This window comes from Mus musculus, chromosome 18 (genome assembly GCF_000001635.26).
Source record: "Mus musculus strain C57BL/6J chromosome 18, GRCm38.p6 C57BL/6J".
NCBI lineage: Eukaryota > Metazoa > Chordata > Mammalia > Rodentia > Muridae > Mus > Mus musculus.
Window position 1 is genome coordinate 63756951 of NC_000084.6, and position 25800 is coordinate 63782750.

The window sequence follows — 25800 nt, forward strand, 5'->3', positions numbered from 1 at the left end:
GGATGGAGCTTGGGAACTCTTATGGAAGAATAGAAGGAAGGATTGAAGGCCCTGAAGGGGATAGGAACTCCATAGGAAGACCAACAGAGTCAACTAACCTGGACCCTTGGGGCTCTCAGAGTCTGAACCACCAACACAAGGACATACAGGGGTTGGACCTAGGCTTCTCCATTCCTATGTAGCAGATGTGCAACTTGACCTTCGTACATGTCTTGAACAACCGGAATGGGAGCTGTCCTAAAAGCTGTTGCCTATATGTGGGATATGTTCTTCTAGCTGCCTTGTCTGGCCTCAGTGGGAGAGGAAGCGCCTAGCCTTGCAGAGCCTTGATGGATGCGGGTTGGGGGTTGGGGGTTGGGGAGCTACTCACTCAGAAGAGAAGGGGAGGAGGGAGGAGGGAAAGATTGTGGGATGGGGTGACCGGGGGTGGGGGCAGTGAGCGGGATGTAAAGTAAACAAGCACACAAAAATTAAGAAAAGAGAGAGTCCATTTCTACCCAGTGGCCAATGGAAGCTTCTCAGGAATGAGCTGCATGCATGGACAGAAAACAGATCCTAACCAAGTCAGAAAGATTGAAATAGCTCTGGTGGCCTATGTGACAATAGTGCCACAAAGCTTAAAATTAACAGCAAAGAAATCACCAGTAAGTACAGAAACTCCCTGAGATGAAACAAATCATTACTGAATGATGAGTAGGTCAATGACATAAAAAAGAAATAAAAAAATTCCTGGAACTAAATGACAATGTAAACACAATACAATAAAAAACCCCTGGGATACATTAAAAACAGTCCTGTAAAGGAAAGTCCAGCTCTAAGTGCCTGCAGGAGGAAGTCAGAGCACACATGAGGGACTTGATGATGTCATTCAAGAGCTTCAAACAACAAGAACTAATCATACCAAAATCCAGAACATGACAAAAAAATAATAAAAATCAGAACAGAAAGCATTGAAATGTACAATACAAAGAAATGCATATAAACAATAAAAATCAATACAAAGAACCAACAAATCCAAGATAAACAAGATTATCACACCCCTTCAGACACCAAGGAAACTTGTAAAGAAATAATTTAAAAATCTGTGCTATTATTTTAAGTTGAAAAATATAATTGAAATGGATTAATTTCTAGATTCATCCAAAGCACCAAACTTAAACCAGGAGGAGATGGACAACCTAACCAGACCTACAACGAATGAAGAGATTGAAACAGTCAGAAAAAGCTTTCTGACTAACAACAGCCCAGGCCCAGATGGATTCACAGCAGAATCCTACCAGACTGTCTAAAACTCCTCAATACAATTCTCACAAACTAGTTACAGGCATGCATGAAAAAGATTCTTCACTGTCATCAAGTTGACTTTATCTCAGAGATGCAAGTATGGTTCAACATACACATGTTAGTAAATGCAGTAAATCACATACAATGGCTTAGTGACAAAAATTACATGATCATTTTAAAGGGGGGAAGGATAATGTCCAGCACGTCTTCATAGTAAAAGTCCTCGAGTGTAGGACTTAAAGGAGCATATTTTAACCTAATTAAGAATACACACACACAGCTGGGCATAGTGGCACATGCCTTTAATCCCAGCATTTGGGAGGCAGAGGCAGGCGGATTTCTGAGTTCAAGGCCAGCCTGGTCTACAAAGTGAGTTCCAGGACAGCCAGGGCTATACAGAGAAACCCTGTCTTGAAAAAACCAAAAAAAAAAGAGAATACACACACACACACACACACACACACACACACGATAAAACTAAAGCCAATATAGCCCTTAATGATGAAAAGCTTCAAGCAATCCCTATGCCTTTGAAAAGAAGAAATGCAACTAATGTATGACTGAGGGCATCTAACCTAAAATCAGCAGAGCTGGTTCTCAGGCTAACAGCAAAGCACCCAGTCCGTATGAGCAGGGTTAGGCTTGAGTCTCTCCCCAAACACTCTGAGGATGGCTGAGGTAGCTCTTTGGAGTTTAAATACATTTCATACATCAAATCCTGCCTGAATCTGATTTATAGAGCTTCATTTTTTATTGATTTGATAAATAAATAAATTTAATAAATAAATAATGGCAATACCTTCATGATGTACCTTCCCAACTCTCTAGGGGCCTGTATATCACTAGCTACAGCTTGAACATCAAGAGGAGGAAAAGCATGTATCTCCCATCTCAGTTGAAATCCAAAACAAATGTGATTTCTCCGCTTTTATTTGTTGGCCTTCCCCCTACCCCCCATGGATTTGCAAGAACTACTATAAGCTGTTAACTATGTGTCTCATTAACCTACAAATAGTTAACATAAACATTTTAGAGTGAGAAAATCACCTTCAGCTCTCTAGCTCTTGGGTACTTCAGAGTTCTGAATTTGAAAAGGCGTGTAAAAATTTAAGTAAGGGTCTGAAGAGCTGTTTTAGCAGGTAAGAGCACTTGCTGCTGTTGTAGAAATCTCCAGTTCAGTTCCCAGCACCTACTTGGCAGCCTGTAACTCTGAAACTCTACTTTCAGAGGTTCTGACACCCTCTTCTAGGCTCTGCAGGCACTAAACATGCATGTGGTGCACAGAGCACACATGCAGGCAAAAATTCATACACATAAGAATAATTTAATCTTAAAGATGTTTAATAAACAGTTGATATGCTTGTAGTTATAAGTAAGGAAAAAATAAAACAGAAAATGAGAAGCTGATAAAATAATCTGGGAGTATGAAAAGTGGGGACAAAACTTATGCTGGAAGAAGTTTGTGTTCTAACTTAAGAAAGAAATATGTAAACTGGGCCACAGTGCACATCTTTAATTCCAGCACCGAGAAGCAGAGGTTTTGAGTCCAGCCTGATCTATAGAGTGAGTGCCAGGACAGCCAAGGCTACATAGAAAAACTGTCTTGAAATTGGAACCAATCAATCAATCAATCAGTCAATCAGTAAACAATTAAGAAATAGAAGGGAAGGCCAGATGAGGTGCTTTGTAGTAGCTGTGGGTAGAAATAGTACTTAGTTTATAAACATGAGAAACGTTGCAGTGATGGAACTAAGAACCCAACAGATCCTACAGTGGTGGGGTGCTTTCTTCCTGTCTATCGTGAAAGAGGCACAGGATTTAATAACCAGCAATGAAGAAGAAATTTTGCATACTAAATGGAGAAGACACAACATTTGCATTTCTGTTTTGTGGATGCTTTCTTGAGAAAAAAGCTTCCGACATTATTGAAGGAGAAAATGGACCCATTTTATTGAGGGTTTTTGTTACAGTTGTATAAATGTTGGTAGAAGACTAAGAGAGGTGAGATCATTGAGTTTAGTGTTTGTAAAGAGTGTGAAAGCAGTAGACTAGTTAGGAAAACTCTCCTGGGAAACAGATGAGGGGAAAGGCCTGGTAGAGGTTTTTAAAGCCTTCATTAGAGTTTACTGGGAAGGTTTGTGAAGACTTGGGGGAGAGGAATAATTGTGGGATCTACATGGAAGATTAGTTTATGGAGGAAGTACAAGGGGATATTTGTGGGTAAATACTAATAAGACATTCCTCCAAATATGCTATACCATTTTTTTTCTGTACCTAAACAATGAAATTACAAGTTGCTAGTATTGTGTAACCCACGTGGAGGTGCTGCTTTCCAGGTGCGCTGGATCGTTGTGCAATGGGAATCACAGCAGTGGAGATACTGAACGCTTGTGACGAAGCCGTTCCTGCCGCTGTAGACTCTCTTAGTCATCCAGCAGTCAACCTGAAACAAGCCATGACAAGACGGAGTCTCGCCGCCCTTAAAAATATGGCCCACCATAAGCTGCAAACCCTTGCAACGAACCTTTTGGCTTCTGAGGCCTCTGACAAGGTGAGCTTTGTATGTAGTTTCATTGTCCGTGGGTTCCATGGAGGGTTATTTAGTAAAATAGGTGTTTCCAATCCTGAGCATTTTATCAAATAAAAGGATTTTTTTACCCATCAAAATCTTTAAATTATTTTTACTGTACTAAATGATGTTGGTTTGATATTATAAAAAAAACCACAGTTTTTTAACCCTTTGTGTAATCTTAAGTTCAATTCAATTTTCCGAACTGATACTTGCAATCCAGACCCTTGCTGCTTCTCTGTTTGCCAGAAGGATGTCCTACTAATGAGCTGCAGCAGAGCCAGGCCATTCATCTGGTCCCCCATCCTTCATTTGGAAACGCTAAACTGCTCTTTATTTTGTGGCTCTCTTCTTGATTTCCATTTTTTCATAATAGTTAAACTTGCGTATAAAACTGAAAGGGTTTGAAAGTCTCCCCTGTAAACTGACAGTTATCGTGAGTTAGGGAATGCTGGCAGTGGAAGAGAATCCACCGCTGTCCCACTGACCCATAGCCGCCATAATTGGCAGTGATACCACACTTTGATCATCCTTTCTTTCCCCAAGACATTAATGTTTTATCGGCTCAGTTGTGGTTCATATTTCATTAGTTGGACTTTGGAAATCCTTCGGTGGTTTTTCTCCATACCTTCAGGTCCATGCTCTAAAGTTTGAGGAGAAATCACAGCTTAGATGTGTCTGTTGCCATGCCTGTCCTTTGTTTCAAAGAATCCTGAACTTGACCCAGGAAGTCATTGTCTCATACAGTGTGGCACCACTTTCATTTTGTACAAATGTATAAAACAGTGTATTAAAGAATTTGTCCATGTTGTTATCTTTAAGGAACAAAAGATACATTCTTATATTTCTTGATGGTAGTAGCTCCTAGACATACAAGATTAGAAAAATAATTTTCTAACACATAGCTGGAAAGCTAAAGAAAAATAAGCAGTGTAGTGCTCTTTATGAATGGCTTTAGTAAGTGGTCAGGGTTCGTTAGGCGATTTTTTTTTTTTTTACAGTCTTGTTTGTCCCTCTTTTAATAGTATATTTTATAGTGCAATTAGCGATGGAAGCAGAGATAGTTGCTGGAGAGTAATTTTTGCCTACCCAGTAGACAGTTATAGGAGGGGGAAAGGCTTAGGCAGCTGAGGCTGCAGGAGGATAATCACTTCATGAAAAATGGATGTTGGCTGTACCATTAAGGGTTTCTCTCACTGATCGTGCACGCTGTCACAGTGAGTTCAGTCGTGCATCGGCCCTGATGGCCCGGAGAGGCTGCTTGGTAGAAATCATCACCACCTCTAGCTCTTGGCATCTTTCCACTTCTTCCACATAGATTCCTAAACCTTGTGGAGAGGGGTTTGCTAAAACCATTCCTCTTAGGGCTGAGATCTCTAGGGTTTCTGACTGTCTTCACATTGTCTGTAGGTCTTTTTGTGAAGTAGGATATACTGAAAAAGCAGCTTCTCTGATGCAGGCAGAGCAATGAACTGGCCCGTGGATGTAGCAGTATGTCATTAGGAGTCATTTTGTTGCTGTGTCTAGTTAGCAGAATAATAATAGTAGGTTTTCCCCAATGCCCAGCCCTCTCTAGTCACAGTTTCTGGCCTCATTAACTGTGAAGTGTGAGTTCCATCCCACGTTTGGTTACTTACATAACATTGATGCTGCTATTGCACCAGTCTGTCTCGCAGGCGAGTTACTGTTTATAGCTTGGGGAGATGCTCTTTTCCTCTATCATCTCGGAGAGCAATCATCTTCCAGTGCTGTGAGTGCGAGTCTGGAGGGGTAAAGCTTCTAGTCGGGCACCAACTTGAGCTCTCATGTTCAGTGGTGTAAGTGGTATCTTCCGTGACTTACCTTCAGGTTGTAGAAGGGAACCAGCAGTATCGGCAGTCGCCTGTAATGTTTCGAGGTGTGGTCTGAGGGTTCCCTTTGGCCAACGACTCAACAGAATGCAACTCCTTCCTACTCCGAGGTTTTCACTTCATATCATATGATGTCTAGTTTATTCATTACCTCCTGCATTATATGGTGACCCCAGTTAAATTCCATTTACACACGTTATATGTATATCTTATAAGATATCATATCTTAGGAAGCTTCTACCATAGCAGATTTCCATAATGGTCTTTCAAAAGGTTGTTAGTGTTAGTTATGCCTCTCATAGCCCCTCCTTTACATTGTCCTCCCATTCCCCTCTGAATTTAATCCTCCAATTCTAATTTACCCTTTTCCCCTTTATAGTGCTAATTTCTGTTTCTCCCTTCCTTGGACCAGCCCTCATATCCTCTGATCCTTTCCAAGCTATCTAACCTATGATTAATGTGGGAGTACTGATGGGAGTAGTTCCTGCGATGTGTAGGAAGCAGGCTGAGGATGGCGAGCAGCCCAATAAGCAGCCTGCGGCCTCTGCTTCAGTTCCTGCCTCTAGGTCTCTGCCTTGAGCTTTTGCTCTCACTTCTTTTGATTATGTATTGTGATGCAGAAGTTTAAACCAAACAAACCCTTTCTTTCCCAGGTTGATTTTGGTCATGGTGTTTTATCACAATAGAACATTAACCAAGGCAACAGGTATCTCTATCCTTAGCGTCCTTTGAGCTTAAGCTCAGGAAACTTGTAGCTGGCTAACAGGTTAACAGGTAGATATGTTCTCAGCTCCTTGAGGAGCCTCTCCACTGATTTCACAGTGGCTCTACCAGCTTGCTGTCCCGGCGGCAGTAATGTTCCCTTTCTATAGAAGCTTCTCCAGCACCTGCTGCCATTCGGTGTAAGGTGAAAAGATAAGAGTAGCTTTCATTTGCATTTCCCCAGTGGCTGAGGATAGCAGACTTTCAGGAAGTGTTTATCAGCTATTTGTGTTTCATATTTTGAGAAAAACTTTTTATTTATATGCCCTGTTTTAAAATTGGGTTGTTGAATTTTTCTGTATATTTAAACCTGCCACATACATAGTTTATAACATTTTTTCCTAATTCTCTAGGCTGCTACTTTGTTCAAATAATGCTGTGTTTTGCCATACAGAAGCTTTGTAGCCTCCTGAGGTACAGTTTAGTAGTTGTTAGTCTTTTTTTTGGGGGGGGGTTGGTTTTTTGAGACAGGGTTTCTCTGTATAGCCCTGGTTGTCCTGGAACTCACTTTGTAGACCAGGCTGGCCTCAGAAATCTGCCTGCCTCTGCCTCCCGAGTGCTGGGATTAAAGGCGCGCACCACCACACCCGGTGTGGTTGTTAGTCTTAATGCCTTGGCTATCCTTGTCCTTTTCAGAAAGCCCTTTCCTGTGACTGTGAGTTCAAGTCCATCTGGTGTGATGATGAGGCTCTTCGTCTGGAGCTGAATTTTGTGCAGAGTGATAGATTTATATCTCTTTTATTCTTCTACACGAAGCAGTCAGTTTGACCAGCACCACTTGTTAAAGATGCTGTTTTCTCTTTAGCATGAAGTTTTTGCTTCTTTGTCAAAAATTACGCATCCATAGGTGTGTGGATTTACATTTAGGTCATTTGTTCTATTTCACTGATCACCATGTCTGCTTTTATGGTTATACCATAGTGTTTTTATTACAATGCTCTGAGGTACAATTTGAAATCTGGGATGGCGACACCTCCAGCATTTCTTGTATTATTAAGGATTGTTTTAGTTAGCTTGGATTTTTGTTTGTTTCTTTCCTGTGAAGTTGAAGATTGTGTTTTCAATATATGTGAATAATTAAGTTGGAATTTTGATGGGGGTTGGGTTGGATCTGTAGATTGCTTCTGGTACAATTTTGCATGGGGACTTGATTTTTTTTTTTTTTAATATCTTGGTTTTCCTCTTGTCTGTACTAAACTTCCAATGGGAAGGCATCAAGTGCTTCTTTTTATTTTCAGTATTTAATATAGTCTAACTACCTTATCTGTGACAATTACTTGTAACATGCCTAAGACATTCAGGGAGAAGTTTGTTTGCAAGTGTAGGCTGAGATCATACTGTGAAGGAACTTGATTCCGAAGCCGAGGGTTTAACAGGGAATTCTATGATGTTGAACAATTTTGAAAGATTTTTGTTAAAGAAAACTTTTCCATGTGTAATAGCATCTATTAAGTAGTAATAAGTGTTGTCAAAGGAAAGTAGTAGACTACTGTATTGATACAGTGAGTGGTCATCAGGGTCAGAGATGAGATTAGGCAGTGAAGATAAAGAAGGGCTGGCATGTGCACTCCAGTGTAAGTTGAGCAAACAGTTCTTCACAGAAAAGAGCAAGCAGGTTCTGTCTCTCAGGATTATTTCAGAGACACTAGTCGAGTCTGTGGAGTACCCTGGGGATGATTAGAGCAAGAGATGGTTGCTTCTTCTAGGTGGCAGTGTATAGTGTGTGTGTGTGTGTGTGTGTGTGTGTGTGTGTGTGTGTGTGTGTGTGTTCATAGGAACTTGTATGCTGGTCGTTTCCATTACTCCTGGCCAAAAAGAGGAGGGAGGGGCCACATGGATGTCTTCAGTTAACACTAAACCTGTGGCGCCTGTCAGCATATGGAACATATATCAAGCATATACCAAGAGTCTCAAGCATCCTGGCTCTCTTGGTGGCCATCCACATCTCAAGCCCCCAAGCCACTCTCGTGGCGCCTGCGTCTCTGGGCTACTCCTCCTTCTCAGAACCCAGCCAGGCTCACCATTCTGCAGCTCTTGCTGTTCTCGGCATCCTCTCTCTCTCTCTCTCTCTCTCTCTCTCTCTCCCTCTCTCGCTTGCTCACTCACTCTCTCGCTCTGCTCCTCTCACTCTTTCTTTTCTAGTCTTTACTTACTGCCATTCTTTGTCACAGTTAGCCCTGGCCATGTCCAATCCACTGGCCATTGTCTAATCTCTCTTTCTCTTTCTTCTTCTTTCTTTCAAATGCCTCTGTCTCTCTGTGTCTCTGTCTCTGTCTCTGTCTCTGTCTCTCTGTCACTGTGAGGCCCTGGCTGGTATGGGACTTGCCATGTATCTAATCCAATATCACACCTTCAGTAATCCTTCTGCCTCTGTCTCTTAAGAGCTGGGACTTCAGGCAGGTGTGATGTTATATTCAATTTTTTTGAGCAATTATATATTATTTATATTATTGTTCCTTTAAGATAGGGCTTTTCTTTTTCCTTTGTCTTTTAACCATTGAAATATGTAGTGTTTCAGTTACTTTTGTTCTCACTTTACTGGGAGTTTCCAGAGTTTCTTGTGTCTGAGGCTGTCTGTCTTTCATCAGGTGAGCTCATTAGCTCATTTGATTGAAGTTCATGGTGGTCTCTTATGGAACCTTATTCCTTTGTTGTTAGTGCTCCCTAGAATCTGCAGGTGGTGCTCAGCACTCACTCATCAGGTCCTTGGAGCTAAGAACAGCTTTTACATGTTTACAAGGGTTTCAAAGAGAAAGTATGCGACAAACCGCGTGAATCATTACAGAACAAATATGTGGACTTTTTACAGTGCCAAATGTCACCACTCTTTGTTCCATCTAGATGCTAATGATCACAAATAACAGCAGCTGTTACTTCATCTTGAAATAAGCCAGGAAGAGCTTTTGTGGCATGTCTCCTTTTAAGATCAGTCTTAACAGTTTTCTCAGATAAGAACTCTATATGTCGTCTTTCTCTGTTGACTGCTGAGCCTCGCCCAGGGCCTTACACATGTTAGTGTGTAAGCTCTACATTTGAACTCACCTGTTACAGCATGTTCACTTTTCACACATATATGAAGGAACATTGTTTGTAGGGTGTACAGGCATGTGCTCTTTTATGTGTATATGAGTGTATATCATATATGTATATTTTATAGGTTGGGGTAAAATACCTTTAAATTTTTCAACTCACGTTGTCAACATTTTTTTCTAGTTTGAAACAAGTGAGTTTTAAATTTCTATGAATACAATATCAATGATTCAATTAACCAGTAACACTAGATTAAAAGTTGTAAATAAAGAACAAGAACTTGTTTTGCTAATTATATTATTTTTGGGTTATTTTCCTGCTTTAAAGAATTCTTAAACATGACTTGTTTATTTATGATGATTTTATAACATCTTTAAATAATGAATATCCAAGCTACTACCGGAAAGAACTCTTTGGTCCTAATGTTGAGTTGGTCATGTACATTTTGCACATGAGCTGTTCAGTGGATTTCTGATTAGCCTGAGTAGTGCATAGTCAGTCTAATGCATCATTATATCCTGAGCCAAGGTAAGGTGGTTTGTTCTGTGATGTTTTTAAATTCAGATTGTGATTTGCTTTGGAAATACGTTAAGAAGATTTTTATAAAGGGAAAACATAGCAATGGAATGTATGTGAGATACATCAGGGTTTTTAAATCACTCCTTATAAATGTAGTTATAGATTACTAAGGAGCACTAAGGAGATTCAAACTATGACCTCAGGAGCCAGCCCCTCTTAGTCCTCATATGAGATTCTTCATCTTTAATTCTGCTGTAAGACCTTGAAGTTATTGTGATAGACATATAAAGGGTTTGACTAATTATAAATATTCTAGCAATTTGAAGAATTAAGTTCTTTTAGTATTTGTGAAAAAAATCTGTTTTTTATTAGACCATATAAAATATTTTAAAACTTTTTGACTTTTATAGTTTATGCTGCAAAATAATTGAATCAGTCCAGTTCAGTAAGCATTTATTGACTAGTTAGGTACTGTGCTAGGCCCTGGAGAGCCAAATGAATAAGACATGATATTTACTCTCAGGAAATATGAGCAGATAAATTGGAAAACTCTGTATCCAATGGTGTGGTGAGACACGCTGAAAGTATTGCAGCCGTCTTCCTAGCCCGAGGTGATCGCGATTGGCTGTTTGGGGGCAGGATAAGCGGAATATATTTAGAGTTTGAATGGAGAAGGGTCGCACTGTGTTCCACGAGAAGGAAGCGGAGAGACTCTGTTCAGTCAGTGTCAGTGTTGGAGCTCAGCTGGAGGCCGGTAGTGCTGGGAAGGAAGGAAGGAAGGAAGGAAGGAAGGAAGGAAGGAAGGAAGGAAGGAAGGAAGGAAGGAAGGTAGGTGAGCTCTTCTTGTACCAGGGAAGATGCTGAAAATTTTGCCTTTTACCTCAGTGGCTTCCAAAAATTAAAAAAAAAAAAAATCTTTAGAGTTCTTTACTCAAATGGAATTTTACATGAAAGCCAGTCAATAGATTTGATAGGAAGGAGTACAGTGGAGAATTTAAACTCGATAGTTGAATTGAGTTGTATTCAGTGGGAGCCGATGATTGATTGGGTCTGAGTAATAAGGAAGGTTTATCCAAAGGTCCCCTGATTGACTGACTGGAAAGTGGCTCTATCAAGTCTGATATTGAATGTATGAGCAGGTTTTATAGGGGCAGTGAAGAGCTGTTTGCTTGGCTTATGGTAAACCTGAAGTGCCTGTGTGTTACATATGTCAGGATGTTTGTCAGGTGGTGTAATTTAAGGGTCTGAAACTTGAGGGATTGGTAGGGTAAAGGGATGCATATATTGATGAATTCTTGATATATATACACATATATAAGTATATGGAATACATATGAATATATAAATGTATTTATTCATATATCATATATGAATACATATATGCTATATGTGGATATGAAAGTATATATGAATATATATATATATAAATAAATATAACCACATTTATAACTAAATGTATATCTGAAAAGGTATATATGGCTGGTTCTTAGTTCTATGGAGTAAGTGAGATCATTCGTTCCTATGCAGACTCTTAGAAATAGGAGCTTTAAAGGGAGCATGATGACGAAGGATTAGGTAGGAGGAAGAGGGGATATCTGAGGAGAACAGGAGAATGTGCTGGTCAGCAAAAGCAAGAGGTGCAGTGTAGAGGAGATGGCAGTGTGAACTGTAGTCAGCGTTCCACCTCCAAGGACCAGGTACGGTTGTCAGTCAGGTCAGGTATCCTTTCTTCATGCCGTCTTTCCAAGGGCAAGGCTGGGCTGTAAAGGACCAAGCAGACAGAAAAGTGGAAATAGAAGGACCAGGAGAAGTTTGTATGAGAGGAGATGGGAGGAGCAAGAGAGCAGTTAGGCGGATATGTAGTTTTGGAGACAGCAGAGAGTGCCCTTGGCTGAGGACAAAGAGCCAGCAGGGAGGAGGAGCTTCAAGACAGAGAAAGGAGAATTGGTTATTGATAAATGAGGAAATGCTCGTGCATTTAAGGGAAATCTATGGGGATGCAGGGCACTGCAGGAGGGAGCTGGGAGTGACAGAGGCTCAGGGCAGAGGAAGCCAAGAACAAAGAGAAAGAGGGGCTAAATGTGCAGCTGTGATAGGCTAGAATAAAGGCACATGGGAAACAGAGGGTGCATTGTCTTACTGTTGCAGAATTACAGTCCTGTCAGGATGCTGCAAGGTAGCTCTGAAAGAATGGTTGTGGCCAAGCATAGGGTCCCAGTTGGATGACGGAGGATGAGTGGTGGTCTTTGCGGAACTTCCACTGACAGAAGGCCCTTATGATGGCGGTTACCAGACTGCGCTGCACATTGAAATCATCTGAGATCTCTAAAAAACGCCTGCTGCCCAGCTCCCACCACGGCCTTTCTGACTCAGTTTATGTACAGGCCCAGCAGTGCCCTGAGAGCTGAGAGAGGCCCTCAGGTCAGTCTGAGGCAGCAGCCCGTGAAGCAAAGCTGTGAGAGTGAAGAGCAGCTGTAGGCAGTTCTCAACTGTAGAAGGTCAGGACACGGATGCTCAGAGTGTCTCAGTGAGCATGGCTCTGGACAGTCCGGGTCTTGGTGAGCATGGCTCTGCAGTGTCCAGCTGAGTCAGCAGAGGGCATCACGACTAGAGTGGAGACAGCTGAGGACCTGCGAGGCTCTCTGTAACTCTCAATTTTGGGTGATTAAAAAATACTTTTCAAGACTTTGCTGTTTCCCAGTATGTCAAGAGCCTCATAATAAGAACACAGTGCCATCCAAAAGGCTTTGTACAGGAACAGGATGGAGAATAGGTTTAAGAATAGCACTTTCGGGGCTGGAGAGATGGCTCAGCAGTTAAGAGCACTGACTGCTCCTCCGAAGGTCCTGAGTTCAAATCCCAGCAACCACATGGTGGCTAACAACCATCTGTAATGAGATCTGACACCCTCTTCTGGGGTGTCTGAAGACAGCTACAGTGTGCTTACATATAATAAATAAATAAATCTTTAAAAAAAAAGAATAGCACTTTCACATGTATCTGGTCAAATAATAGCTTGAAATTCATGCAGATAACCTCCCTTTGAACAAACTAGTAATGAAGCTGGCAGTATATTTTTAAGAGCAAGAGCAACATCAGAAATCCGTCATTTTTGCTGTACTGATAGTAAACATCCCAGCTACAGAGTCAGTGTCCGTGCATGTGCCATCGCCTGTGATGTCACGCGAGTGACATGCAGTTAGAATACCAAGTGTTCGTAACTGTGTTGCCACATGCTAACACGACTGTGAAGGGATACAAAACTAGTTCCGCTAGCAAAATAAGCAAATGTAATGTCAGTGGTTTGCCTTGTTGCTAAGTGATTCTGTGCGTATGCTACGGTCCCTTCTACCTGGAATTGTTTTACATCCTTTAAGAGAGTCCCTGAACCACTAGCAGCCACAGGTCATGAGCCGAAGGCCTCTGATCTACTTGGATGGTTAGTCCTACAATGACCAGGAAGGCTATGAATCTAAGACACTGACGTTGAAGTTTTAATCTTTTTTTTTCAATATAGAACTCATATAGTGACATATATGACTTGATATTGCACACTCTAAATTAAAAATACAGCAGGGGTTTTCATGGCGTGTGTGTCCAACAGGGACCTTTGGAGTTTGTACCTCTTGATCACAGCTCTCCCTAACACAGCCATTTCCCACTGCAGTCCCCGCTGTTAGTTTAACTATTTTCATGGATCTCTTTGACGAGTGCATTCGGTATAAAATGAGAGGAGAGTAGTGTGTGTGTTACCTATCAGCCGCTCTCAGCTGCTGAAGTAGGTAGTCATTTTGTTATATGGCAAAAAGAAAGTTTGGAATTAGGGAGTTAGCTGCTCATGTAAGAGTCTGCATTGCAACAGAGGGCTTCTTGTCTTGTGTTTGGTACTCTTGATTCTTTGGCTGGAGTTGAAAATTGATTCTCTGTGCTGCTGTTGAATTTTACTATATTAATTTTTGGTCTTAACGTTATTTAATAATTATTGTGTAGCAATAGCATCCAGTTTTTAGAAGAAATACCTTCAAAAAATGTTTCCTATGTAAGATGTACCATTTGCATTTGATATTTATAATTACACATTATTTATGTTCTGTTGAATAAATCCCATTAAAATATAAAAGCTGTACTCCTTGATATGTTTAATATCATTTCTTGATTTGTATTTAGTTAGGTGCTTATTAGTGGAAGCACATGGAAAGGAGAGGGAAAGATAGGGAAAGTATTACTATATTATCATTCACACATGATCATGAATTCTCATCCCACCCAAGAATAGTCTGTTAGGAGAAGTGTAGTAATTGTCTGTTCCAGACGAGCTCGGCATGCTCAGGGTGGTGTGGTCACGGACATATGTTGAATCTCAGTGGGACTGGATTCTCTGAGGCACGCCGCTTAAACTAGCATGAAGGAACACTAGTGAGGCAGCAGAGGGCGCCAGACAGCCACGTTGGGCAGACTCATTTCCTTGCTATTTTTCCACCTTCTCTTCTCACTTCCCTTTCTCCTTCCTCCCTCTCTCTTTTTTCATCGATACCATGAGTAGTTAATGTGGAAGCCATGTTGTGAATATTTTCTAGTAGGTTGGGAGGATTTCCCTCAGCTACTCTAGAGTATTTTAAAAGTACAATAGGACATCTGTTTATTTTTATTCAGTGTACCTTTTACATTTATTATTATGCATGAGAACTTTAGAGATCCCTTTAAAGAACTTTCGTCAATAAGATGTCATCTACCAAATCAAGGGGGAAATTATTGTTCCTTTCTGTTTCCTGTCCAAATAGTTGTTGATATTAAATCAATTTTTATACCTTACATAAGAAACTTAAGTTATTTTAAATGTCCATTATAAATATTATATCTATTCAGTTATGCATTTCACAAAATAGTAAATTCATATTTGTTAGGCATAATTTTCTTTTGCAATCTATTTTATTCAGTGTTTATTTATAGAGGTATCTGTGCATGTCAGATGTATGCTCATTTTCTAACCTGTCCCTTAGGGTCTTTAATCACTGATTTCAAAATTGTATGTATGTTTGTATGTATGTATTTATGTATGTATACATTTTACTGACTATGGAGACTTATTTGTTAAAGTGGCCATTATATAAGAATCTGAGTTTGAGTCCCTGAACCTGTGTGTGGCGATGGCAGTGCATGTAATCTCAGTGCTGGAGAGGTGGCACAGGGTGAGCTGAATCAGTAAGCTCTAGGTTCAGGAAGATGCTCTGTTTATAAAGCCGTGGCTAAGAGGAAGACATCTCACATCAGCCTTGGCCTGCATGAGCACGCGCATGTACCCACCCCGACACATACAACTGACACAGTGTCTCACACACAGACACACATACACACACACACACATACACACACACACACACACATATCTCACATCAGCCTTGGCCTGCATGAGCACACACATGTACCCACCCTGACACATACAACTGACACAGTGTCTCACACACACACATACACACACACACACATACACACACACACACACACACATACACACACACACATACACACACATACACACACACACACACACACATATACACACACATACACACACATACACATACACACACACACATACACATACACACACACACATCAGTGTTTCTGCTTTGCACTTGATTTGGAATATCAGCGGCATAATACTTGGTAGTGCAAATCAACTCTATTTTTAGATAAAACCCATATCAAATGATATTATAGATTTGATTCAGGGAGAATAATAAATCACAAGACTATTTAAAGATAGCATTGAAAACTGTGTTATTGAACAATGATTTCAAAGTAAGTGAGCTTTCAAGTCAGGATCAATGAAGTGAATGGTGAGAGAGTAAGGTTTCCTGTAGACGGTGGATAAAATGGAATACACTTAAAACCCGAAACCCATTAAAGACAGGTAAAACATAATCTTGGTATTCAGAGACAAAGCTCTCAGATGTCTCACGATATGATCTCACCTAGAATGTATTCAATGATATAAAACGATGAAAACGTATATCTACATGTCCTGACTTTTTCTGCTGAACAATCTGGATTGTTACGTTTTGTTTGTGGAGCTTACCATATCTGACATGTGTGTACTGAGGCCATGCGTGTGGATGAGCCTGCTAGCAGGGTGAGAGCTCTGTCATTTGTTTGTTCTGGGTTTTGCATGAGAGATGGTTTCTTGCCTCAGGTTTATGTTCTGATGTGAGAACATTATTTTCCCCTAGGCTTTTTTTTTGGTTGTTGTTATTTTTAAAGTCAGTTTTCCTTAAGATTTTAAATGGTGTCAGACATGTTGGCAGATGTCTTTAAAACCCCAGCACCGTGGAAGCAGAGGCAGGTGGGTTTCTGTGTCTCCAGGACAGCCAAGGATACATAGAGAGAACCTGTCTGAAAGCAAAAAATAAAACAAAAGAAATCTCACATGGTTAAAGACATACTTCCTCCACATAGAAAATAAAAATTACAATAAATTAGATACTTGAAATAGGCATAAGATAAATCTGTTTAATAGCCTGTTATTACCGTTGCATTCAGTAGCAAGTTGGAGACTCGATCATTTGTCTATACTTTATAATTTAACTTTCCCTGTTAGTCATTGTTAAGTAGATTTTCAGCTACTTTTTTAAGGACAAATACTTTTTCTCCCAGGCATATTATCCATAATAGGTCACTTCTCATGTAACTGCTGAACTGACTTGAATCCTGTTGGTAGAGGTGAACTGTTCCTACACACTCCAGCGGTTCTAATAACTGGACAGAGTGAGCCTTCTAGAACGTGCTCATTAGTTAACTTTGAGATTATGACAATATATGATGATTTGAACATATCAGTCGGGTCCCAGATGTGCATATTTTATCATTGACCCAAGAAAACTTTGGAATTGACTTAGGTGTTCATCTTAGCACCACACACTAGAGAACTAGGCCTGAGAGTGATGAGCTCAGCCATTTCTTTACCTTTAGCCAAAATATCACTCTCCCAGCTTTGGTGGGTATCTATTTATTTGTTGTGACAAGTTTTCTATCGAGGAATTGGTTATGAGGTTTTGGTGATGTGAGAAATGACAGCTCATCTACTGAGTGATGCTGAGTCATCTTCTCTCCCTTTCCCTTCAGCCTTACTCTGAAAAGAATATGTATATATGTATGTATGTATGTATGTATGTATGTATATGTATGTATATACACATATATATTTGTCTTGGTGTTGTTGCTTTTTATGTTTTACGCTCTCTTTTTGTGTACATTGCTATTAATTTCAGATTCAGCTTTTAATCACACACAACACATTTGGTAGCTTTGAGAGGTTGTAACAAAAAGCCTTAAAAGCTCACACATAGACATGGTATTAATTAGATAAGGTTTCTGTTGTGAGCATGTGGCTGTCTGCTGGAACACCTTCAGAAAGAGATACAGATGCCTGCGGAGCCGGGGTGCTGATGGGCACATGTGTGGCTGACATCAGATGAGACGACCCGACGTCTGTCCACCTTGTGTTTCCCCTCTTGCTTTTTTTTCAAACCCTTCTCACTGCTTCACGAACTTTTTAGCCAGACCTGTTTGATTTTATGTTCTTTGACTGACAATAGTCCCTTTCTCCTAAAAGAATGTTGCCGATGTTTCGTGGAAAGGACATCATCTCCAGGAGCACCGTGAAGACTTTTCGTTTTCCTTGATGTTATTATGTATTCCTTCACATCTCTTCTCAGCGTTGTGCACTGAAGACTGCGGTCTTTCTGTGACATAGCCTGCCAGCGATAATAATGAGGACAGTTCCCGAGCTAGAGCAACAGCTTAGTATTTAGTAGCTGTGATTATTAACAATAATTTTCGTATCAGTATTATACTGGGCACAACCCTCATATGTAAGTTCCAGCATGATTCTCTTGAGTTAGTGCTCGTCTGTACCAAAGCATTGAGCGTAGTGCCTAAGGTTACATGTGCCATGTTTCAAAGGCAGGCGTGTAAGCAGAGCAGGGAGAAAAAGTCCTTGCTTTGTCCCATCGCTCACATTTCTTGGCGTTATTGCACCTTTAACTTGCTCACGTGGGTGGCATCTGCTGCCTCCCGCTTCGTGTTCACGACCCTGCTCTTATTCCTGCTAAGCTAGCAGCGCTGTATCTGGTCATGTGACTCCCTCATTTGGATAGTTGTTCTCTGACATTACTGTGTACAGTTGTCTATTTCATATGTCTGAGGGAATCGCTAGATTCTTCTGCATTCCTAGCCACAGTAACTCAGCTCTGACGCTCAGGCCCAGGAGCCTGTCTTTCACCAGAGGTCCTGATGATTCTGCTTTCGTGGTGTTCTGGTTTGCAGAAATAAAGTTCAAACGCTGCAGTGTGATCTTGGAAGCTCTTAGTGAACTCTGGCCTCCGTTCTTCCTCTTGGTCCCCGGTGGGTTCTTCAGTGCCCACCCTGTGATTCCCCCTGCCACTCTCCTCTTCTGTAGTTTGCTTTCTTTCCATGTGAGTGTTTCCTGCTTGTTCCAGTTCGCTCCCTGTAAATCACCCGAGATAGACTGCTTTGCTCTGCTCCCTTCGTTTCATATTGACTGTTAAGTAGTATAACTTTATCTTATTGGGTATATTCTCTAGGTGGTTTTACTGTAGTATGGAAAGATTTGTATCCTCTTATAAACGCCATTCAATTCAGAGAAGCTTATGTAATGACAGTAAGTCAGTAATCACATCTGCTTGAATAATTGTGTGAGTGATGTTGGATACTGAAGAGCTTGAGACGTTTTGTGAATGATGCTAGAGGAGATGGAGAAGGAACGTGGTCCTGGTGTAAATGTGTGCAAATGTCCACCTCTTGGAAACTGTTTCTGGAAGGTCTGAATGATTTTGTGGTACGTTATAGGATGGTGTTGAGAGGTGAAATAGGGGCCAGCAGTGGTATGTCCTGAACGATATCTTGTGCTTTGCAAGGAAGTCTAGACTTCTTCTCAGGTTACAAAATGCTATTGATACTCTCAACCTAAAACATAGTCAGGACGGATGGAGACAGGATACCAGTTAAGGGAACTTACTGTAACTGTTTCATGAAGCGTTGATGAGCAATAGGAATAATTTTGTAAGATTTTTAGTGTTCTTTGTTCATTCAGTCTGACTCTCTGGTTGCAAGGAATGAATAAAGCATAATTAGTTTGTTCATGTTTTGAAATTACCTCACAGAGCAAGGAAGTTATAAGTGACTAAAACAACAGCCATATAAATAGTTCTGAGATAGCCAAGTATCTGGTGCATGGTAGATGTAACATGTCAGGGGAACTAACCTCTATGGGCCAGGCTTTCTCTGGGGAAATTAAGAGTCCTCTCCTCAGCATAAATGAGATGTAGTTAGCAAAGAAAATGTGTATATGTAAGGCACTCACCATACTGCTTTGATGTGCAACTATGTTATGATTGAGAATTAGGGTCAGGGAGGAGAGGAGGACATGGGGGAGAATGAGTGAAGACTCATGCCAAAGGACAGGTGGAAGGGCCTCTGTCAGGGCTCACAGACTCATGCCAAAGGACAGGTGGGAGGGCCTGTGTGTCAGGGCTCACAGACTCATGCCAAAGGACAGGTAGGAGGGCCTGTGTGTCAGGGCTCACAGACTCATGCCAAAGGACAGGTGGGAGGGCCTCTGGGTCAGGGCTCACAGATATGGTTTAGGAGCCCGATGAAGCTGAAAGGAGAGTTTATATTTTATTTTATAGTTTTAACTTTCTAGTTATGAAAAATAGCGTGTTAATGATGTGCAATTTTATATATATGTGTATATGTATGTATATATGTACATATACATACATATACACATATATATAAATCTGAATAAAACATTCTATGATTCCATTAGAACAATAATTGCTGTTACATTCTGGCTAACATTTCTTCCCATCCTCTCTTGAAACATTCGTATATGAGCATGTCTGGATCTTACACACACACATACACATACACAAGCACCTCGCAAGTCAAGTGTGCAGTATACACTCATCGCCACAAGCCATTGTCAGATACAGAAAAAAGTGGAGGACCTGCCCTCAGAGCTGTCCCCGGATGCTCTCCACTCTCACAGGCTGACTAAGCAGGACAGTAAGTAAAGGACAGAAATAGAAGAAACACAGATTGCCATACTTATGTGATCTAAAAACCAAAAGACCTGATTGGGTCTTTATGGAGAGAGTTGGTAAGTGGCAAAAGGATTCCAATGTGTGGGCTGCAGACGGGCCTGCAGCTTCTGCTGTGCACCCACCCTTCATTTTCAGAGTCCGCTGATGTCGCCAAAACCAATTTTAACAAGTATGGAGACTCCCACTTCAGTAACAAGCTTTTATTAATGTATACTTGGTTTTAATTAATTGTTATTCTAATGATTGTGTCAGTGTAAAGTTCTCATAATTGCATCTTTTACATGTTGCTGGTTGATAAAGATATGTTAATGACCCAGAAGCCCTAAAAAGACAGCTTCATAAGCATTTTAATCCAGCTACTTATTTATTGCTCATTAATGAATGTTGGAATTAAACACTTTGAGTTGTAACTATTTTTTAAAAATATTTGTTACAGGGTAATTTACCTAAATATTCCCATAACTCCCTGATGGTTCAAGCAATAAAGACAAACCTAACAGACCCGGATATCCATGTGCTTTTCTTTGATGTGGAAGCTTTGATTATTCAACTCCTGACTGAAGAAGCCTCTAGGCCGAATACTGCACTTATTTCCCCAGAGAATCTGCAGAAAGCATCTGGCAGTTCAGACAAAGGGGGCTCTTTCCTAACTGGGAAGCGAGCAGCGGTTCTTTTCCAGCAAGTGAAAGAAACTATCAAAGAGAACATAAAGGAACACCTTCTGGATGAGGAGGAGGACGAGGAGGAGGCGAGGAGGCAGAGCAGGGAGGATAGTGACCCTGAGTACCGGGCCAGCAAGTCCAAGCCACTGACCCTACTAGAATACAACCTTACTATGGATACCGCAAAATTATTCATGTCCTGTCTCCACGCCTGGGGCTTGAATGAAGTTCTGGATGAAGTTTGTCTCGATCGCCTCGGAATGCTGAAACCGCACTGCACGGTGTCCTTTGGTCTCCTATCGAGAGGAGGTCATATGTCGCTGATGCTTCCCGGTTATAATCAGGCTGCTGGAAAACTGCTGCATGCGAAAGCAGAAGTAGGAAGGAAGCTGCCAGCAGCGGAGGGCGTAGGCAAGGGAACCTACACAGTGTCTCGAGCGGTCACCACTCAGCATCTGTTGTCCATCATATCCCTGGCGAATACTTTAATGAGTATGACCAATGCAACTTTCATTGGCGATCACATGAAGAAGGGCCCCACCAGGTGTGACTATGAAGTTTAATCTCATTCTTTGTTTTTGAGAGGGCTAAGAGAACCGTGCTATGTATTTGTTGTTTGGCTTGGCAAACCTTCTCCACTTTAGTCATGTTAGTGATTTCCCATTTCAACTGTAAAACAGACATTTCTAAAATGCCAAGTTTAAAACACGATAAAATTGTAGCTACACACACACACACACACACACACACACACACACACACGTATGTACGTATGTAGATACATTTAGTTGCTAGTTTAAGTGGATTTACAATGTAGGAGTTGGTCATAAAGGATAACTCTTGAGCAAATAAAATCTTAAAAATGTTTTTATTTAAGATATTTTTTTTTCTGTCATAACCCTGATCAGTCTGGAACTCAAAATAGCCTTGGATAGACTGGCCTTGAATTCACAGACTTGCCTAACTCTGCCTCCTGATTATTGGGGTTAAAGGCATGTGTGACCAAGAATGATAGTTTTTATTTTTTAATTGTGTGCTTATATTTGGGTCTGTGCTTATGTGAATGCAGGTGCTTGTGGCTTTCAGGAAAGGGTGTTATCCTCTGGAGTTGGAGTTAAATGTGGTTCTGAGCTGCCCACGGTGGGCTTTGGAAGCCACTCTGGTCCTCTGCAAGAGCAGTATATGCTTTTAACTGCTGAGCCGTGTCTTCTAGATCTATAAATATAACCTTAAATTTATAGCTTTGGAAGTTTGAACTGACATTCAGTTCAAAATGTGTGCCTGTTCACAGTGTTTCTCCTTGTAATCTGTGTCCAGTTATCCGTACTGGGGTGTGGTAATGAGTTACAGCCCATAATCTGAAAGAGGGAAGAAAAGTAACTTTAAAAACAATACTTTTTAAACAGACTATTTAGATGTTTTTACAATGCTTAGCCTGAATGCTATTTTCCATTTTTCTAAAGTTATGAAGAAAACTTATTATTACTCTTCATGAAAAGTTAACATGTGAGGTTTTTTTTTTTTTTCTTCTAAACCTAAGAGACACATATGTAGCATTTATTTCATGTCTTGCTCTGTTCTGGTTAATTTTATAAAAATTCAGTATCCTTAATCCTGCAAGTGCTTTGATCTATGGAATTGCTGAGCCAGAATCCAGATGAGACAGTTTACCTGTGGACTCGAAGATCTGTTTATGCTTTATTGCCATGTATATGAATACTTTTCAGGTTAGTGTATTCCTCCATGAATTCCTGTGCCCTAGTGACAGTGGGGTAGGCTGAACTCTCAGGATGTTAACAGGAAGAAGAGGAGGCTAAGATGATTTCAGCCTGTCAGCTGTAGTTCACTGGAGCATTCAAAAGTATGTGTAAAGACTTCACAGAAAGTCTACATTTTAGTTACAAAAGTTTGTTATTTTCTACCTCATAGTCATGTAATTATTTTACTGGAACTTGAAAAGGATAGTGTAAATCAGTATGAAACTTAGAAAGCGGTCATCTTCTTGAAATAGTAAGTTGAAAATGTTCTGTGTGTGTTTGTTTTTCATCTAGAGAATAGCAATTTGAACCTCTCTGGAAATAGGAAAATGTTCAGTGTCTCTTTCTTCTTTTAAAGGCCGCCTAGACCTGGCACCCCAGACCTCTCTAAGGCGAGGGATTCCCCTCCACCCTCCAGTAACATTGTGCAAGGACAGATTAAACAAGGTAAAATTGAATCTTATAAGTAATTGACCTGGCGTTTCAGCTGTAGGAACGGAGAAGGCATTGCTAATGTATAATCATAATATTTTGTCTGTCTCAGATTGTTAAAAGAGAGAAAAGTTGTTATATTCCAGATGTAAATATGGATAATTAAGATGTCAGTTAAAAATAAATCAGATTTATTTGGAAATTGATAACTGAGCATATTTCAGGTAATTTTATTACATGGTCTTTGGTCTAATTTGTATGTATTAGGGCCACCTTCGTTTGACAACACTCGTTAGCTGTGTGTGTCTTAAGTTTAAAAGTCCTACCTATTTTTGACTCTGTTTGGGAATGTTTGCATTCACAGATATATGCTGTGACTGTGTTCTGATGTCTGCTAGTGGTGGCTGTGTTGCTATTCACAAGTCAAAGTGCCCATTAAGCTGTTCTTTGTATTTAAATAATGATACACTGTAACTTTCATTTCTAGCTTTGTGTTTCATTCCTGAGTAGGAGGGGAAGGCTGAAGTTCTCATTGTGAAGTCAATCCTAACAATTTCCGTGAATTAACATACTATTACCCTTTATGTATGTTTTCTAGCCTTCTAATCCTAACAAATGAAATACTGACACCCCCCCCACCCCCCACAAGAATGTAAGGGGGCCACTTGTGCTCACATAAGTATCTTGGACCAAGGTCAATGCTGAATTTTCTGGAGTGAGATGATGTTTAACAAACTTAAGCGACATGCCTGTGTTTTAGACAATAGGAAATACTGCCCACTCTCATTGTTATGGACAGTTAGCTCTGGTGCTCTGCACCTTTCCTTTCAAATTCTTTAGACCTATGGGGCCCCTTTCCCATTTCTCTGTCCCTTAGTAAAGTTATAGTATCACTTTTGCATGGTGTGCATTATCAATATAAAAATGATATTTAGAGGTATTGAGATAACTACATTGAATGCATAGCATACATTATACATGTATAGAAGTGTGCAAAGCACAAATGTATATAATCTGAGCATTCTTGCAACATGCCCAGAAAGAAGGAGTGGGACTCAGGTGGTGCTACTGAACTCCCTCTTTGTTCCCCATTATGTCCCCCTCTCCCGCGGGGGCTAAGGGTTGAACATCCTTCATCTGTAATCTGAACCTGAAACTTGAGTGTCTTCAAGATTCTAGAGTATATTTCACATAGTAAATTATAGTCAGGTCAAAGGTGCACTTAAAACAATCAGACTGACGAATAGTTTGTATATAAAGCAAATTCTCTGTTTAAACTTGACTCTTCTCTGCAACATGGTGTGCAATATTTCAGAATTAGAACAAGCAGCACCTCTTAAAGTGCATTTGGAAATTTTCTGGTGACCTCTTTCCTTTTTATTGATTTATTTTTATTTTTTTTCTTTGCAGTCAAATCATGTATATTTAAATTCATAAACTTTATGTTTTATTTTGCATTTCTTGAGATTTGCTTGAGTTATTTCATTGTACAGGACTCATTTTCTTTTGTCTGGCCTCTGCTATCAGCTTTATCAGTTTTACCACATTAGAACTGTTTGTTACTTTTGTTGCTATGCATTATACAGTTGAATGAATAGACCACTTATATATGTTTTTCCCTGCTTAGATTTTTTTCCAGTGTGCTCTTGATTGCATTAAGAAGATACCCTAATATTACTAATTTGTTGAGATTTTAATTTATTAATAGTTATTGGATTTAGTTAGATTTTCTTCCTCTATCTGTTGAAATGATTTTATAATTTTTCTCTATTTTCTTCATGAGGTGAACAATATTGGCCTTTTTGGTTTGAAAACCACTTGGCATATAGAACATACCTTATTATGACAGCTTATCCGTTTTATAGGTTATTACATATAACTTGTTAAATTTGTTTAAACTGCGTAGTGGTCATAGGGATTTTAGTGTGTAGTTTCATTTCTGGTAATGGCTTTCTGACAGGGTAATGGCCTCAGAGAGTTAGGGAAAGAGGATTCTTGGGCTTTTCTATGGAGTTTGAATAGCTGAATATGACTGACTCTGTTGGGTTGCCTGACTCGTTAGCTGAAAGCTGTAGGACTCAAATATATAGATTTTTTTTAACTATGTATTTTAATTTTTAAATTTATTTTAAGTTATTATGGTTTTTTGTTTCTGTTTTTTGCCTTTTTATTTTAATAATTTTTCTGCATACACTTTCTATCAAAGTTATCAGGTGAAAAGTTATGGAATTCTTAAAATTTTCTTTTTCATTTCTGTTCAATTCATCATCAATTTTTTTTAAATGCAGATAGCCTAGTATAAAACAATTTTCAGGTCGTCTCCAAGACAAAGCTCTCCTCAGCTGAGTTCTATGATTTTTCTGCTTTCTAGGTGTTTGGTTTATTTTTACTAACATCTTGTTATTTCTAGTTTAAGTTCACTCTTGAGTGTTTAGTTTTTAAGGAGAGCCTGAGTTTAGTTAGTGAGATAGGGCTGTTTTCCCCAATACCCTCATATTTAGTGCTGACATCTCTTCCCAAATACTGCTCGGCGGCAGCTCCACACTTCCCACTGCTGTGCTTTTAGTCATCAGAAGTTAATTTAGTGAGTGTATTCAATTTTCCCAACATTCCCAAGATTTTCCAAGCATCTGTCTGGGTTCTCACTGATAGTGAAATAATATTACTTGAATGATTGTATTCTTCTTTAATTTTTCCAATTTACTGTATTTGCTTCTTCAAAAATAATTGTGTATATTTGTAGCATATATGTTTCAACATGTTTGTAGATTGTGAAATTGCTAAATCAGCTAACTATTAAACGTACTT

General features: G+C 40.0%; 1 protein-coding gene across 3 annotated transcripts in view; it reads left to right on the plus strand.

Annotated features, from left to right (window-relative positions):
- Wdr7 (WD repeat domain 7) overlaps positions 1-25800 on the plus strand; it is a 281263-nt gene that overhangs the window by 48453 nt on the left and 207010 nt on the right. For all 3 annotated transcript variants that reach the window (XM_006525478.4, NM_001014981.1, NM_001360837.1), the window contains exons 14-16: positions 3621-3835; positions 20578-21347; positions 22919-23007. In XM_006525478.4, coding sequence (XP_006525541.1) covers positions 3621-3835; positions 20578-21347; positions 22919-23007 — 1074 coding nt within the window. The remainder of the gene's footprint in view (positions 1-3620; positions 3836-20577; positions 21348-22918; positions 23008-25800) is intronic.